The sequence below is a fragment of the Chrysemys picta genome, chromosome 4, assembly GCF_011386835.1.
Source record: "Chrysemys picta bellii isolate R12L10 chromosome 4, ASM1138683v2, whole genome shotgun sequence".
In the NCBI taxonomy this organism is placed as follows: domain Eukaryota; kingdom Metazoa; phylum Chordata; order Testudines; family Emydidae; genus Chrysemys; species Chrysemys picta.
This window is the reverse complement of record NC_088794.1, coordinates 44,230,555-44,247,813: the sequence shown is the minus strand read 5'-3', so window position 1 is coordinate 44,247,813 and position 17,259 is coordinate 44,230,555. Positions and strand designations below refer to the sequence as shown.

The 17,259-nt window shown below is 41.5% G+C and overlaps 1 protein-coding gene across 4 annotated transcripts in view; it reads left to right on the top strand.

The window, feature by feature from the left end:
* INSC (INSC spindle orientation adaptor protein) overlaps positions 1 to 17,259 on the top strand; it is a 225,980-nt gene that overhangs the window by 182,760 nt on the left and 25,961 nt on the right. For all 4 annotated transcript variants that reach the window (XM_005303302.4, XM_065592123.1, XM_042858838.2 and 1 more), the window contains 2 exons: positions 8,082 to 8,253; positions 11,048 to 11,226. In XM_005303302.4, coding sequence (XP_005303359.1) covers positions 8,082 to 8,253; positions 11,048 to 11,226 — 351 coding nt within the window. The remainder of the gene's footprint in view (positions 1 to 8,081; positions 8,254 to 11,047; positions 11,227 to 17,259) is intronic.

Sequence of the window (17,259 nt, the reverse complement as noted above, 5' to 3'; positions counted from 1 at the left end):
ATGGTTAGAGAAAGGTAGAAGAGCTCTTGTTTTCCAGTACGGGTTGTAGTGAAGATGAGATTATTTTGCTTCAGGATCTCGCTACAGAAGATACAAGAGGAGTCCTCAATGCTTTAAAGGTTAAGACTTCTATTGTACATAATACTCCAAATCAGGAAGTCATTAATGTCATTTTTCAGACATTCCATATTAGCCACCTCATTTAATGCCAGGATTTCACCGGAGCCAGTCCAATTGCTTTTACAGAACCCTGTCTTCATTTAGTGTTTCTGAGAGATCAATGTGTATTGACGAGAGGACAAGGCCATAGGTGCTGGAATTAGGGTGCTACGGATGCTGCTGCACCCCCTGGCTTGAAGTGGTTTCCATCATATGCAGGATTTACAGTTTGGTTCAATGGCTCTCCACACCCTCACTATAAAAATTGTTCCAGCGCCACTGGACAAGGCTATATTTTTTCTCTCCTGTTGTGATAAATGGAAATCATTTCCATCCAGAAGAATGTATGAAATCGGTCACATATCCCTATCTGTCACACCAGTGAAGTTTACATAATAAGGTTGTGCCCTTAAGAATTTAAGCTCCCTGTGCTTTTCCATCAATATTGAAATATCAGTAATCCATATAATAAAGTGCTTATCAAATAATGTTCCTCAAATGCAAAGTCTCTGCAGAATCTTGTTGCATTCATGGAATTCCTTTGTTTGTGTTTATGGCTCTGACCCATTCTTTTGTATTGAATTTGACATTTATCTGATTACCTCACCAGAATTAAACAGAAAACAGGGCAACTATCCAAAGTTCCTTTCAGTGTGAAAGCTAATTATATAAATGCTTTGAGCAGCAGTTTCTTTTTGGATGTTTAAGTGCTTTTATTAGATTGTTCTCTTGTCATTTTAAAATTTATTATTGGACACTTATAAATGGTGTTGCTTGCTGGAGCTTTTTTTTTTTTTTTTAAATGGTTGCCAAAACCGCAGAAAGCAGATCTTGGGCTAAATTTGCTGGCATATTGCATCTTTGGAAAAGAAAAAATAAAGATGACAAACCTGGCTTTTATGAGTCTAAAATACCAAGCGTATCGTTTTATGGGCCAGCCAGGATATATCCTTCTTATATTTTTCTCACTATTAAATCAAGCCCCCTTTTCCAAATACAGCAACGCAGCAGATCAAAAGTATGAAAGCAAAAGTCACTAGCAGACCGAGGGAAGGCCATTTGTCCTTTACATTTTGATACTGGCTTTTAGGTATAAACAGCAAGTACTGGGCAGAAGCTCTAATCGTTCAGTTGTATATATCTTTTACACACTATGGGTTGATTCTTCATTTGTCTTGTACCTTGCATAGTCCTTTGCTCCTGCACCAAGTCAGTATAAAACACAGGCTGATAGACAGCTAAGTCAAATAGGCAATCTGTCTTGGGTTTTTTTTACTGCAAACCATCACTCTGCTACCTGAGCGTTTTCCCCATATAATGGATAGCAGAAGTGAAGTCTCTAGTGGACTTCATGGAGTCTCTGGCACTTTCCCTTTTATTTTTTTCTCCCAGATCACAGTTCTCCACACAGACAAGTGGTAGTATTTTACACCTACCTTGCACAGGTGTAAATGACTATACAAGATGCAAGTCACTGGAGAAATGGACCTAAAGTATGTTGGAGGGAATGGGGTCTTACACTGCCTAGGAAAGCGTGCCCCTGTGGATGGGTTGGTGGCCTAATCCTCAGGTTTGCAATATTTAGACTCAATGGAATCACAGGTTCAATTTCTGTTACGGCTGAGTCAATATATGCTTCCAAGGAAGATCAGTTTAGTTACATGAAGTTCAGGGCTGCCCAAAGGATTCAGGGGGCCTGGGGCAAAGCAATTTCGGGGGCCCCTTCCGTAAAAAAAGTTGCAATACTATAGAATACCATATTCTCATGGGGGCCCCTGCAGGGCCCGGGGCCTGGGGCAAATTGCCCCACTTGCTCCCCCCCCAGGTGGCCCTGATGAAGTTTCCTATGTTGAGGGCAGGGTAGAACTTCTGGTCAAGACACAAAGATGCAAGCTGCTGTCTGGGCCATAGAGACATAAAATACTCCACGTCTTGATTTATAATAGTAGATTTGTCCTGGTGTCCTTGATCTGCTTTTCCTCACCTCTGCTGTGTGTTGCATGCTGCTTGGTTGCTGCTTTTAGTGATACTTTACAAAATGTCTATGGTTTGCAAAGACATGGGAATGAAATGCAAAATACTGGTCAGGAAAATTCCTTAGCCACTGTATTCCTATTCCCACACCTGATACCACCTACTTGCTAAATGAATAGAAGGACAATGTATTAGTAGCTAGGCTCTGGTGATTGTGGTTCATCCTTCTGGATACCTGGACTTGCAAGCCCTTGAGCACAGAAAGTGTTGTGTCTCTGAGATCTGTGGCCATGGCTCAAAGTAAAGCATTAAAATGGAAATAGGGAATTTACATATCCCCCTTTCTACTCAATCTTAGAGCAATGAGAGGCGGGGGAAAGAAAATAAGTCCTGTTAGAGCCCTGCTACTCTTGTGGGTAGGTGGAGTCCATCTACAATTGCATGTTGCAAGGCGATGCCTTTTGAAGGCCTCACAGTAGCTGTGGCAAAGACAGATCCTGCTGGAATTCCTGACAGCCACAGTTGATGATGGGAAGCCTGGCAGTTCAAAAAGGATGGGGGAGAATTGAAAAGTGGAACCATGAAAGACGTAGACTGATTATTTTGAAACTCTGATTATAGTGAGTTGGTTTGACATAAAGACACGTGCGTTGTTTTATTCTGAATTCTATTTGGGGAAAATAGAAATTAGTGATTAATAATACTTCAATGCATATTATAGACACTCATTAATCCTTACAATGCCCTTCTGGTGTATAAAGCCAAATTTTTCAAACCTGAGTGTTTAAAGGTAGGCTCTAAATTGATATCTAGGTAACCATGGTTCAAATGTTTGACTATTTATTATTTAGTCCAATTATTACAGGGAAGCCAACAATGAGAGGCTACAGTTCTGTCACAGCTTTCTGAGAGATGGCCAGATCTTCTTGTTAATTTAGCTTTATAATCCCTACTTGCCTATGAGTTCTGTCTCTTCATGAATGGAGATGTATGATAACTCATGAATGGTCCTGGTCTCTCTCTCTCTTCTCAGTGGTGAAAATAAACACTCCCTTGTACTTGTGTTCACTGCATGCTCATGCATTGCATTTGTAAACATTTGTATACATTTACAGTGTAAATTATGTAGCTATATGTATTTTCTAAACAGCAGTTCTATTTGGATTGCTGTTGTATATTTAGTTCTATTTTAGTTCTTCTGAGTCAGTTTTCTAAATGATTTTCATATGGCTTTGCTGTTTATACGTAACCTAAGATCTTGACATATTTGAGTATATGAATTTCTTTTTCAATGCAAAAGTTATTAGAATGAAACAACAGGAAACTAACCCTTTATTCATAGAGCAAAGTATGCACAGGCAGCAGCTGGGAGGTTCACTCTCATTCAAGGTATTCATCCCCATTCAGTCGTGGGCTTTTCTGCTGAGACCCGGACTCGGACCAGCGCAACCCATTAGGCGACCTAGGCGGTCGCCTAGGGCGCTAACATTTGGGGGGCGGTGACCGCGGTGGCCGGATCTTCAGCCGCCCTGATCGTCATCGGTATTTCGGGGGCGGGACCTTCCGCCACCTCTGTCAGGGGCGGCATTTTGGGGGTGGGACCTTCCGCCGCCTAGGGCGGCAAAAAAGCTGGCGGCACTCCTGGCTGAGACTGTCAGCAAGGGTGCAATTTAGTGCCATGATGGCAGTTTTGGGGATGAGGATTCCTCTCTATTAACAACTGCAATCTCATCCCATGAGAGATTTTGACATATCTGTATAGGTAGTTGAATAACAGTCATTATTGACCTAGGTTTGGTTTGAACCAGTGACTTTAGAGGTGAAAGTCTGTGTGTAATCTGTTACCAAACGCTTGAGCCAGTCCCTACTGCAGTAATTTTTGAATGTCTTGAAATATACATCATTTTTTTTCAACTGACTATTATCATTAGCATTTTTTTCATCCCAAACAAGGTGTGATACCGGAAGGCTTCAGGATGACAAAGCAGGTTGGGTTTTTTTTGCTCACGATGATGTCTAGCACACATTGACTAGTAAATCAGTTTGTGAGGACATACTAATTTTTGACAGAGTTCTATTAATACACCTTGAAGCTAAATGTGTTCTGTGAATCCCCAGTTCCAAGCTGTAGAATTCTGCCATAACTAGAAGAAAATATCTTGCTCTAGGTAGATTAATGTTGAAAGCCTGTCAAAAAAAATTTAACATTGAAAAGCAATTCATCTCTTCCTGTCATTTTTTCAGTATCTAGTCTAAACACCATTTGTAGTCAGTAGGAAAAATCCCAAAGAGATGTTATTTCCTTTGTTGTATTTCCTGATGTTAACAGGGATCCAGTTGAATATTTATATTTCCCTTTAAAAAGTACATCCCAATGACTGATCTTCAAGATGGTAATTCCTGTTCCCAGGAATCTGATAGATCTTCTAGAGTGCAGAAATTGCCACTGCTTACCAAACAACTTAATTTATGTCCCACGGAGACATTTAATTAAGGTAACTTGGCACTGTATATTAATAAATAATTAAAATGGGAACAAGAGAAGCTTTGAACAAACCATTTAGAAATGAATGACTGAACGTTAAAAATATGCCAGGTTTAAGGGAACATTGACTAGGTGGAGAGAATGAGACAGCTCCACAAGCCTAAATTGCTTGATTGGTGAATGCATTTGACAAGTCCATTTAGGTTCCCCAAAAGCCCAAGGTAGGTAGGTTGTTCTGCCTTGACTGCTTTACTACATATGGCAATTGGATAACTGAGAATATGGCCAGTCCTCAGAATTTCAGAGTATGCTCGGGAAGTCATTCCTGGCATTGTTCGGTGGGGCTAGATTCTTCCTGACTATGCAACAGGCTGCTCAGATCTTTTCTTTGTCCTGATACCTCTGAAAAGTGCTAAATTGGGGTATTGAAGGGCATCAGGGACTAATCAGAACAACACATCCAAAATCTAAGGCACTGCTCTATGCAGTCTTCAAGTACTGCCTAATAATTAAAGAGAGTATTAAGTGTGCCCTACATGGCAACATTCCCAAAGCTTCCCATGATGCTAGTGTGCCTCTTTGCTTGTTTTTGATGTGGGTTTGTTGTATTTATCCACATGTTTATAAAAATAGCCTCCTGTCCTTTGCTCTAGGACAGGGATAGGCAACCTTTGGCACGCGGCTCTCCAGGGTAAGCACCCTGGCGGGCCGGGCCGGTTTGTTTACCTGCTGCATCCGCAGGTTCGGCCGATCGCAGCTCCCACTGGCCATGTTTCGCTGCTCCAGGCCAATGGGGGCTGTGGGCAGGGCCGGCTCCAGGCACCAGCGCAGCAAGCAGGTGCTTGGGGCGGCCAAAGGAAAGGGGTGGCACGTCCGGCTCTTTGGCGGCAATTCAGTGGCGGGTCCCTCAGTCCCTCTCGGAGGGAAGAACCTGTCGCCGAATTGCTGCCAAGGAATGAAGTGGCGGCGGTAGAGCTGCCGCCGAAGTGCGACTGATCGCGGCTTTTTTTTTTTTTTTTCCCACCGCTTGGGGTGGCAAAAACACTGGAGCCAGCTCTGGCTGTGGGAATCAGCGCAGGGTGAGGGATGTGTTGGTCACCGCTTCCTGCCGCCCCCATTGGCCTGGAACGGTGAACCGCCGCCAGTGGGAGCCATGATCGGCCAAACCTGTGGACGTGGCAGGTAAACAAAGTGGCCCAGCCCGCCAGGGTGCTTATCCTGGCGGGTCGCATGCCAAAGGTTGCCGATCCCTGCTCTAAGAGCTCCACAACACATTTAAAATACAGTGATAAAAGGACTCCCCCAGGGACTCATTTTGCGCAGAAATTAATATATAATCATCACCTAGGAAGTGAAGACATAGTTAAGATCTTATGATCTTCCAGTAGAGTCCTCCCAGTCTCTCACAAATAGGGATTGGGAGGATGGAAAGGAAGGGTTATACTTGTTTTCTTCCTTTCTTTTTTCCCTTTTTCCCCTTATCGTTCTTCTTCAATTTTAGAAACAGTGGGTTGTTCCCAGGAAGATGCCATACGGGGGTAAGACTTTATGTTTAGGCCTAAATACAAGACTCAGCTCTTTGATAGTCACTCCTGGACTCAATCTGATGTCCTCTGTTAGAGTTTTAAAAATCTTAGAGCATTTTCAGCATTAGAGCCCTACGTATCAGAGTCTTATCTGGGAGCTAGTCTAGTGCAAGGGTCTTTCTGCATCATAGCTGCTTTAGAGGGTCATGAAAAGGTAGATTTTTGAAGTATCTTAGACCCAGCCAAGTGCCTTGTAGACTAGAATCTTAAATTCTGTCCAGGAAGGACTAGGCAGCCATTGGAGTTCCAAGCATTGGTGTGATGTGTTTACATCTGCCTTTGTTCACTAATAGGAGTACTGCAGGGTACTGCACAAGCTGAAGCTTCTTCAGGGCAGTCATATTAATCTGCAGTAGTCTAACTGGGAGATGACAAACATCTGGATCACACACAATATTTGGGAGACTATTAAAGAGATATCAAAATATTTAGTAAAGGGTATTGTATCAACTACCCCCTATATTTATAATGCTGATTCCAGCTCCAGTTAAATTTTGAGCAAGAAATTGGTTCTCCTCTGAATCTTCCTCCTGGAGAGAGGTCTGTAAAAGTGAGTTATAAAATCTGTCCAACTACCATGAGCTGATAGAGAACAGAAATCATGTAAAGAAGCAAATGGAAAAAAATTAGATTTTAGAGGAGCTTCCAAACAAAGCTTACCAAAGGGGTAATATTTTTTAACTGTCGGGCCAAATTCTACTGTCCATTATTGAGATTTGTGTGCAACTCTGAGATCGATGGAATTACTCTTGATTTACATGGATGTAACGGATAGCAAAATCTGCATCATTGTGTACAATTTCTGTGTTCACAAATGTAAAACTGCCTTAATAAGACCATCTGCCTACCTACATGGCAACATGGTGAATTATTCAGGAATATGTGGCACTGTCAGAAAACAAATTTTACTGGTCTACAAATACATTGATTATGACATTGTCCATAGGTCTTCCATCACTCTTATCTGCTGGTTATCTGGGTAGTAGGTATCAAATTTTTACAATATGATCTGTCACATTGTGTTGGCTGTTTTACATCATGCCCTGTTGTAGCACATCAGTGTGTAATAGGGTCCACTATAACACAGAGTAAATGTGTATGTATGTGTGTATATTTATGCCTGCTAAAAGGAACATACTTTGAAGATATTGGTCATTCTAGATGTACAAGAATATACAAATCTTTGCTTTGTTTTACTTTTCAAAACTTCTAAGGAACTAATAGCTATAACTCTGGTTTGAGACAGTATGTGCCTATGCTACACTTGTGTTAGCTTCCCAGAAACTGCTGGTCTACAACAATCTTGTTGTTTCTGTCATGGCTAGAGGCTGACAATTATAGGCCTTCATCCTGTATTGGCTTCTTGGCATTGTCAATGAGCTCCTCAAGGTTCCACCCATGTGGAGCTCATTGCAATATTGAGTAAGTTGAATGAAGTGACATGCGCAAACAGGGACTTAGATGAGACTGTGACATAATATCTGTTCACCTTAACAAACAAATTCTTATTTAGAGTGGGATTTTCCATGCTTCATCTCTGCCAAAACATTTTTGTTATGTTTGAGCAAAATCAACTCAGTCATTTTGAGTTATAAAAGCTTGGAGGGTAGGGGAAGGAACACTTCCTTTCCCCACTCCTGTGCATTCTGAGAATATTTTTTTTATGTTGCACTCAGTTTTTAAAAAGGCTGAATCTATTAACTTTTTGTTTGGTATATGTCACTGAGTACTAAGGTTCAAGCCAATTTTGAAAATAAATCAGTTCAGTAGTTTTATAAGTAGTATACAATGCACACATGTAAATCCTAATTTGGCTGTGAAAATATTTGTCTCATTGGTTAACCTGTATCCAACTTTTTCCCCCTCCCCCCCACAAGGTTGACGGGATATTGTGCTTGGCTGACATTCTCACAGATAGTACCCATTCTGAAGCCACTCGTGCAGAAGCAGCAGCAGTAATAGCACAAATCACATCTCCACATCTCACTTTCACTCAGCATCTCAGCAGCTTTCTGGAAAATATGGAGGAAATTGTCACAGCACTTGTCAGTAAGTAGACAGGGTTTGTTTTAAGCCTTTCTTGTTAGATTTACTGGAAAAGGAAAAAGAAACTTATGTTGAAAGACAGACTTTCCTCCATTAGCAATGTTCTCTAAGGAGTATTTGCCTTTCTTGCCACTATCACGTTCTACAGTAGAAATCTATGTGGACTAGCTCAGTTGTTTTAAATCCTGAAGTTGGAAATTTTTCAATAGTTCTAACATTCTTGACTTTTAGCCAAAGTTCAAATACAATTTATTTGTGGAAATAGTAGCCATTTGAGGCCTAAAAAGTGGGCCTGGTTATCATCTCACCTGCACTGGTGTAAATCAGGAGTAACAATACAGAAGTCAGTCGAGAGTTATCAGTGTAAAACTGGTGAAAGTGAGTGGAGAATCAAGCCCATTATCTTTTCTACAACTGTATGATACTTTATACAAAAATTACTGTATAACTTGCTGTTCTTGTGCATTAAAAAGTGGCCTTTTCATTAGGATCTCAGTCCATGCTAAGGCAAGAGGTGGAATGTAGTGGTGACAAGTACAACATAATGATGAAGACCAAAATGCATCCTCCAGTCAACAATGATATGCTACAGCACGTGACTGGGGTTTGCCTTTATCTGGGGTTAATGATAACATTCTTGTAAATTAAGGAGCTAGTATCATGGTCTGAGACATCATTCATATCTGTATTTAGTCATTGGGTAGGTAGGGGAACCTTTAGTTTTTAATGCTGTTTTCTAGCCTCTTCCAGCACAAGAGTCTGCCAAATAAGTGCTTCCTCCACTCCCTCCATATTAGTGATATAAATACTTATTCATCTTTAACAATCCATAGTTACATACACTTACAGATACCAGAATCATCAGCTAACTGCATATGTGAGACCTGCAGAATAGATACATAGGTCTCTGCTCTATCCCACTGAGCTCAAGCAACCAGCTAGGCTAATGGACCTTTTATCTGCTACTGAAAAGTGACAACTTTCAAGCAGGTCTGTCACATTCCATACCTGGAAGTCATTGCAACTCCTTCACAAGAGCCTGTACATCATAATCTGTCTAAGTGGCTAGAATAAAACCACATCAGAATCACTCCATATTTTTAACAACTTTGATCTGTCCACCCAGCTGCCCAGGCATTCCACATTCACAAACACAGTACAGGTGAAATGATCATTACCACTGCCCAGATGTTGTAAATACAGAACACTCACAAATCTGGAGTCAACAGTCTGATTAGTACTGAATAAAATGTTTCAACCTGTGAATATAACTATTAACCATCAACTGTTACCCTGCAGACTGTATCTTGCAATTTCCATTAATTAAAAGTAGTTCTACTGTGCCTACAGGCACCTCTGTGCTCTGATCCTTCCCTGCTGTGGCACACTATACTACACACCTCTCTTCTACCCAGCAGCCCTTTTGTAATGAGGTGGTGTTAGGCACTCTGAGGGGGGCTGCTTCTTGTGCCCAGTATGTCACCAACACCCAGTCTATTCCACCTCTAATTTACTCAATCCGAACCTGAAATGGAGTTATAGGGCAACACCCAGGGATGCTCCAATCAGAACTGTTACAAATTCAACAAAGTCCAAGATGCAAGTAAACAGTCCATCACAAACGTTGGCCTGTTGAGCAGCAGAAGCTGAAAGACACCTGTCCCTGCAGTTGGGATAATACGCCAGATGTGGAAAGTTATCCCAGATCTCAAATGTGGCAATCATACTGTCTTGTCCAATCCAGTGAGTACGAAACATACTAGACCTTATTTGATACTTTATACTGTTCAGTGTACTGTTCCAGACTGGGCCTCAACTTCGTGTCTGAAGATTAGAAGCCCATAGCACGCTTGCCCTGGAACCCGTACACTGTGTGTATGGGAGGGACAGGAAAGGAGGGGGGGATGCATGAGAGTGTGGGGACATATCTTCAAAGAACAAGATAATCCAGCTTTCTCAGCTGTCAATTTCCACTTTATACTCCATTTGTTGAGCTAACTTGCTACCCACCAAACAATGTTTAAGCCCAGCAATCGTGGCCAGCCAGGAATATGCCAAAATGAATCAGTATTCCTCTGGGCAGAGTCACTGAGGAGAAGGCTATTCCCTTGATTGCCCCACCAAATCATCAGCTGATGATGCACCAAGCCTAAGCAATATAAGCTTTAGGAATAGAATGACTCAAATTTGGGAAAGCCTTTTCACAATCCAGTCATCAATTTCCTTGTAATATTTATAGCTGAGTAATTGAGTGACTCTCTCTTTGTATTTTTAATTTTTAAAACGCACTGAAATCAAATTGCTGGGTGACTCAGACCTAGTTAAAGTAAATGTGTACAGGAATTAAAAGGCACTTAGGAGGTTATGATGATAATTGCTGTGTCTGCAGCATTTTTTAAGAGGTCTGCAAAATTTAAAAATATACAGGATAGTCTTAGAGTATAAAAAAGTTTTAGAAACAGTAAGATAAATTGCAGAATTTTATTCTCATGGATCCATTAGTTTTACCCATCTGCTGACTGCATCTTATTTTGTTTAGGAATATAATATTTATCTTGAATAACATCCAGTGGAGAAACTTAAGTGTGATAGCCTAGGTCACTAATTGAGTGAATGCTCCCAGAGACTTGTAGTCTAGATTTATCTTGCCATCTATACCTGCTTCAGTCCAGTCTGCAAAAACACAAGTGGAAATGTCTAATATTAATTTCAGAGGAATATTTAACTCATATACAAACCTTTTCATGCTGGAGGAGTAAATGATTTATTTTAATTAAATTATTTTCTGCATTTCTAGAATTGTGCCAAGAGGCCTCAACTGGTGAAGTTTTCCTTCTGGCTTCAGCGGCACTTGCCAATATTACATTTTTTGACACAATGGCTTGTGAGATGTTGCTTCACTTGAATGCACTGAAAATTCTTCTAGCAGCTTGCGCTGACAAGCAGATAGTTGATACTCCATATTCTCGAGATCAGGTGAGTGGTTTCTGAACAAAATGTTATGTTTACAGGATAGCTCAGTGGTTTGAGCATTGGCCTGCTAAACCTGGGGTTATGAGTTCAATCCTTGAGGGGGCTACTTGGGGATCTGGGGCAAAATCAGTACTTGGTCCTGCTAGTGAAGGCAGGGGGCTGGACTCGATGACCTTTCAAGGTCCTTTCCAGTTCTAGGAGATGGGATATCTCCGTTTATTATTATTATTAAAATGGCACAATAGTTTCAATTCTAATACCCAGTTCTTGATGTGTTCAAAACTTCATTTGGTCCCATATTTTCCATGCTTGGTTTCTGTCCAAATTTTTCTCTTTTTCCTCTCTCTGTGTAATTTGAACAATATTGAACAAAGTTATTTTGAACATGGCTTTATCAAAAATGGCTGAGGTTTTATATTTGAAAGCATGTATATGATCCTGACTGGGAAAAGGGGCCTTTGCTTGGTGTGAAAAACATGTGTTTTGATTTAAGAAAATTATGATTATTAGAAAATTTAATGCACAATAGAAAATCTCCATAAGCCTACAGGCCATCATTTAAACATAAATGCATAGCACATCTGTGTGCAGCTCTTTAAGGCTCAAATCCTTCAAGCACTTTTGTGCATGCTTGACTTTCTGCATGCATGTAGTCCTAATTACTCACCTACGTGAAGTTAAGCATGCATGCAAGCGTTTGCAGGATTGGGATGTAAAAGAGTTTACTAGTTCTACAGGCTGAATAAGTGCCTGATTCATATAATGGGCTTTGGATCAAGTCCTAACTGAGTAGCAAGTAGCTTAAACAAGTGAAATAGTTTTTTTTCTTTGTCATTAAAGAAATCTAAGGAGTTAAATGCAAAGAAATGTGTTATGCATAACTAATCACAAAGAGCTCATATGTGCCCATGAATCACTGGCCTGCATTAGGGTTTTTCCAGAAGGGTACTGCTTAAGTGAGAGCTGTAGTATGAATTCAGCCTCAATTAGATAAAATACTTTTTAGAGCTCCCAATTTTAAGGGATGCACTCACTATTACTCATGTTAAGGGAGTGCAGAATTATATCCAGTTTTGAGCCTATCAGCTCTGCTAGCCAGTGTGGTAGAGGATGAGGCTCTAACCTCATCAGCTGTCTACCTTTTGTGGGCAATCTAGATACAGCAAAGGGCCAGTTCCTAAGCCCCTGTTAAGTCAGTCTCCTTCATGCCACTGCAGCAGCACAAAGGTGACTTCAACCTGGCTAAAGACAGCAGCTCAGGATTGGGATGAAATAGCCAGCCCTCTGCCCCCCCAATGTTGTACTTGGGATGGGAGGGGCACAGCAGAAGCACAGTGTTCTCCAGTGACCCTGGCTGCTGGAGAGGCTCCAAAGTAGACATCAGCTGATGCGGTAAGACAAGTGATCACTGAGGCTGCTCTGACTTGCACCTGTGGCCATTTTGCCATCACCAGAAAGAATTGAGAATGGTGGTGGAAAGGTGGTGTAAAATGTAAAAAGCCATAGATGTCCCTTCCCTACTCTGGCATGCCAAGCCCTGCTCTGGTGCCTCTGAGGATCTAGGCCGTGGTGTTTGGCTTTACTGTATGCCCATTATTTACTATCTGTAATTTGTGTGCTCTCGCTCTTTCTTTCATATACTCTCTAATTATTTGTCCTATGTCTCCTCCTACCAGTGGGCACAAGTCTGCTCCCTTTGAATTCAGTGGTAAAGTCACTATTGACTTTGGGAGCCAGACTGGCCATTTCTTCATAGTAGCAGTGCGGCTGTTAAAAAATTAAATTACAATTACTGTGTTAACCAATAAACCTGTTCCTATTCTCTTGCAACTTGCTAGCTTCCATTACAGGACATGTTAACAAAGTAACAAGAAACTTTTGAATGGCTGGCCCTTGGAAAATGTGCAGGAGGTTAGACCACGTTGACCCATTTATCTTATTTGCGGTTGCAAGAAGGGCAGGGGTGCAAAGCAGCAATGCTCAAGGAGGATTGGTACATAGACTGGAAGGAGTAGGTGTCTGGGTTTTACAGTTATCCATTTGCTATGTAGCAGTAGGTTGTGTAACTGAAGATCATGCTGCTAGGACCTGTTACTATGTTGGTGCTGTTGATTTGCTGTTGAACTTATCTTAAAAAAAAAAAGCATGGAATATGATCTTTTCAGTGTTAATCACTATAGGACTGGAGGCTTTGTATTACAGTTACTTATGTTGCCTTTTGGATGTTGAGAATTTACTAGCTTCCCTCTGCCAGAATGGGATGGGAATTTAGGGTTGTTGCGATGGGAATTTAGGGCTGGTTCGCCATTCCTCTGGGGACAACCCACAAAAGGAGGGCTAAAGTGGAGAAAATTTCTGGAAGGTTCCCATGGTCCAGTTTTCATTCCAGTTGTTCTGCTAGAGAGGATGGTGTTTGTGCCCACCCTTTTCCAGGCAACAGAGCCCCAAGGATCTATATGGGTTCAGGGGCATCAGTGGAAGACCCAGGCCATCTACCTAATGGCCCTGTGACACTGTATTGGCCGCTGTCCCTTGCTACATGCAGCCTTTAAGGAAGAGCTCAATCATGGCTTCTCAATAGGCATTTGTTTGACACAAGAGGTTATCTTATACTGGTGATGTTAGCAGTGTTGTAGGGAGTGGGATGTTTGTTCTGTCTATTATGGCAGTTTAATAGAATATGTTGCTTGGTTTTAATTTGTCATATGCCCAGATGCTGTGATGATGGGAATATAAACTTGTTGATGGCCAGTTTATATCCATTTGTTCTTGGGTATACATTGGCGCTTATCTTAAATAACTCCTCTCCCTCCCAGGTATTTATCCTTCAGATGTATTTATAGAGAGCAATTGCATCTCCCCTCAGCCTTCTTTTGTTTAAGCCAAACAAGCCAAACTCTTTGAGTTTCCTCTCTGAAGGTAGGTTTTCCATTCCTCAGATCATCCTAGTAGCCCTTCTTTGCACCTGTCCCAGTTTGAATTAATCTTTCTTAAACATCGGAGACCAGAACAGCACACAGTATTCCAAATGAGGTCTCACTAGTGCCTTATATAATGGTTCTAACACTTCCCTGTCTTAGAATCATAGAATATCAGGCTTGGAAGGGACCTCAGGAGGTCATCTAGTCCAACCCCCTGCTCAAAGTAGGACCAATCCCCAACTTAAAGAGTATCCAGTCATGAGCTATGCAGAAGTTGATCTATCCCACCACTCACAACAAAATTCCCTCTTTCTCTCATCCCAAAACTAGAAGCGGGGTAAAGCATTACATTAAGAAGGAGAAAGAAAACTACTGCACCTCTCCAGTAAGAACAAGAGAGATTGTATGCATTAGCGTCTACCTTTTCATTAAGAACAGTTATAAAATTGGCATTGGTGTTACTAAAATGTCATCGGTATCTGTATTAAGTATCAAGTTTCTTCATGTTCAGGGACCTCAACCTCCTCCTGTCAGAGAAAGCTGGTACTCTGCTGCATTTGTGGAATGTATGCATCATGCTGCCTTCATGAATCTTTAGCACTGTCAGATACAGGAAGGTGTAATTGAAACTTTTGTGGCTCAGGGACTCCTTTCATTGCGTACATGGGGAGAAAAATATAAAATAAAATCTGTTCCTTCTGAATTCCCACTTGTCTTGTCTCCTCAGTGATACTAGCATTCTCACCTTACCCGTGAAGTTGTGGAACTACAGTCTAACAGCTTTTGGTCTTTCGTTATCCAGGGGGACAAAGACTTAATGTGCAGTGAACCATCAATTTTAAAGCAGTTATGTTTGCATTCCTGGTTTAATACCTCAGTAAGCCGTGTTCCCCAAATATTTATGGGAAGGGGGAGGGCCTTCGACTCAGTCCTGGAGACCCATAGTTAGTTAGCTGTTCCTCCTGTTTTCCACATAATCCTGATGTTTTCCCATTTTTGCAGCTCCTTGCTGGAGACGTTGCAGGCTTTGATGAAATCATAGCCTCTCTTCCTCTAGTTTCTAGATCATCTTTTCTGCCTCCTCCACCACTCACTCAGGGCATTTATTAAGCTTTCCTGTTGTGTTGCCCTTAGGGGTAAACCCTCTCCCCCAGTAATTTTGGGGTCAAAAGTAGAGGAGAGGCAGATGTTACATTTTGATCAAGGCCTGTAGGATGAGGTTTTCAAAGGGGTCTAAGAGTTAAGTGCCTAGCTCCCAATGAAAGCCAGTAGGAGTTGAGTGCCTAACTCAATTAGGATCCCTTGAAAACCCCACCCTTTATTACTGCATCAGAAATTCTTTTTTATAATCAGAGCTTCTTGACTATCAGCTGGTTCATTCTTCCTGAAGACTCCTTATCTAGGTTCTGCTCAGTATCATCAGGTTGGTGGCTTACCAGCTTTTTCTCAAGCTACTGACCAGATGGCCTTGTACTTGGAAGCCAGCATGGGTCCATGGATATGTTTGCCTGAGAATTATTAAGAACAGGGGACTTGAGGTGGAGGAATTTGGGCAATGAAGCACTGTACCCCGTATTGGGTGTCCTTCCACTTCAGTTTGACAGGACTATGTCAAAAATTGTGCAGGGAGAACAAGATAAAATGGTGCAGGGGGAATGGAGGCCATGAAGACTTTATCTCCACCCTAAGGCTTTGGTGCTGCTGGCAGAGAAAAGGTGGGGGCAAGAAACAAAGGTCTCCCCCTGCCCTTGCTGCCTCTGATGGTGTGGTGTCTTATTGGGGTCCTAGCTGAGACAGGAGAAAAGATCCCCTGCCCTGCTGCATCACAACCACTAGTCAGTGTCTCTGCTAGAGAAGGACCAGGGGTAGGAAGGAAGAGCTCCTGCCCTACTTGGGACATCCATGTTTTAACATTTTGGGCTAAGTCACTTGCTCACGACACTCAGCCAGCTAGTAGCATAGTAAGGAACAGAAACCAGGTCTCCTAACTCTCCCAGGCTGTATTCAGTCCAGCAGACCATAGCTTCCCCCCATTCCTTTTATGATCAAAAGCAGGGAGGTGACCAAGCCTTCTGACAAAATTAAAGTCTATGTTTAAGCATATGATCAGCCACGTTCTCTCTGAATGCCAATATTCTATCATACACTGTGCATAAGTACTTGATAGTATGCACCTACCCCTTGTACACTGGGGTGGTAAAAGTTATGTACTGAAGAGCTCTTAAACGGTTTCTATTAATGAGAGGCTACATAAAAATTACAGCTAGATCTGAACTTTCTTGCTTTTATGACTTTTGGTTTTTGATGTCCCATTTTCTACTACTGCTTAGTTCTTCACACAGCCTATCTGTGGTTGAAAGTTCCTTTACCCAGAGCAGTCCAAATATGCTCTGTGACTGGATAATATAGTACACTAAACATTCTGGCATGACGCTGTCACTTATACTAGTGACAGGACTCACATTAAGAAAACGAATTCATATGCCTTGCTGCATAGTGAGTGGTGAGGTAATCTCTGGTGTCTATTAACAAAGAAAAAGATGATAAATTATGGTAATTAAATTCCACAAAATACTTAGGAAATTAAACAAGAAGCAATGGTTGCCAATAATAGATATAAAAATAAGAGCCAGGCCACAAGTCAGGGGAACTCTAGCAATGCCATTATATTACTTGTATCCTAATTAGTTTTCTCTAAGAGACCATAATAACTTCCCCGCAGGAGCTCCCCCCCCTTTTTTTAAATACACCCTCTCATCTCTGCACTTCCATGCCAAATTAGGTTATTTGAACATTGGAAAAAGAGGCAGATAACTATGTTTTGACACTCCATGAGAAACTTATGTAAGAATATAATTATGTGTGAAAATCAGCTTTGACAAGCATAGTGGAGTCAAAATAATGGAGACATAAACTCCAGGGCTCCTTTCTCAGTCCTTTCTCAGCCAAAATGATCATTATGTCGAGCCTTTGGTCCAGTACTTGGGAGTTAGAAGCATGCAAGACAGGCAGCATGTTGCAGTGGATAAGGCACCAGACAGAATCAGAAGACCTGGGGCAAAATCCTGGCCCCGTTGAAATCAATCACAAAACTTTCATTGACTTCACTAGGGCC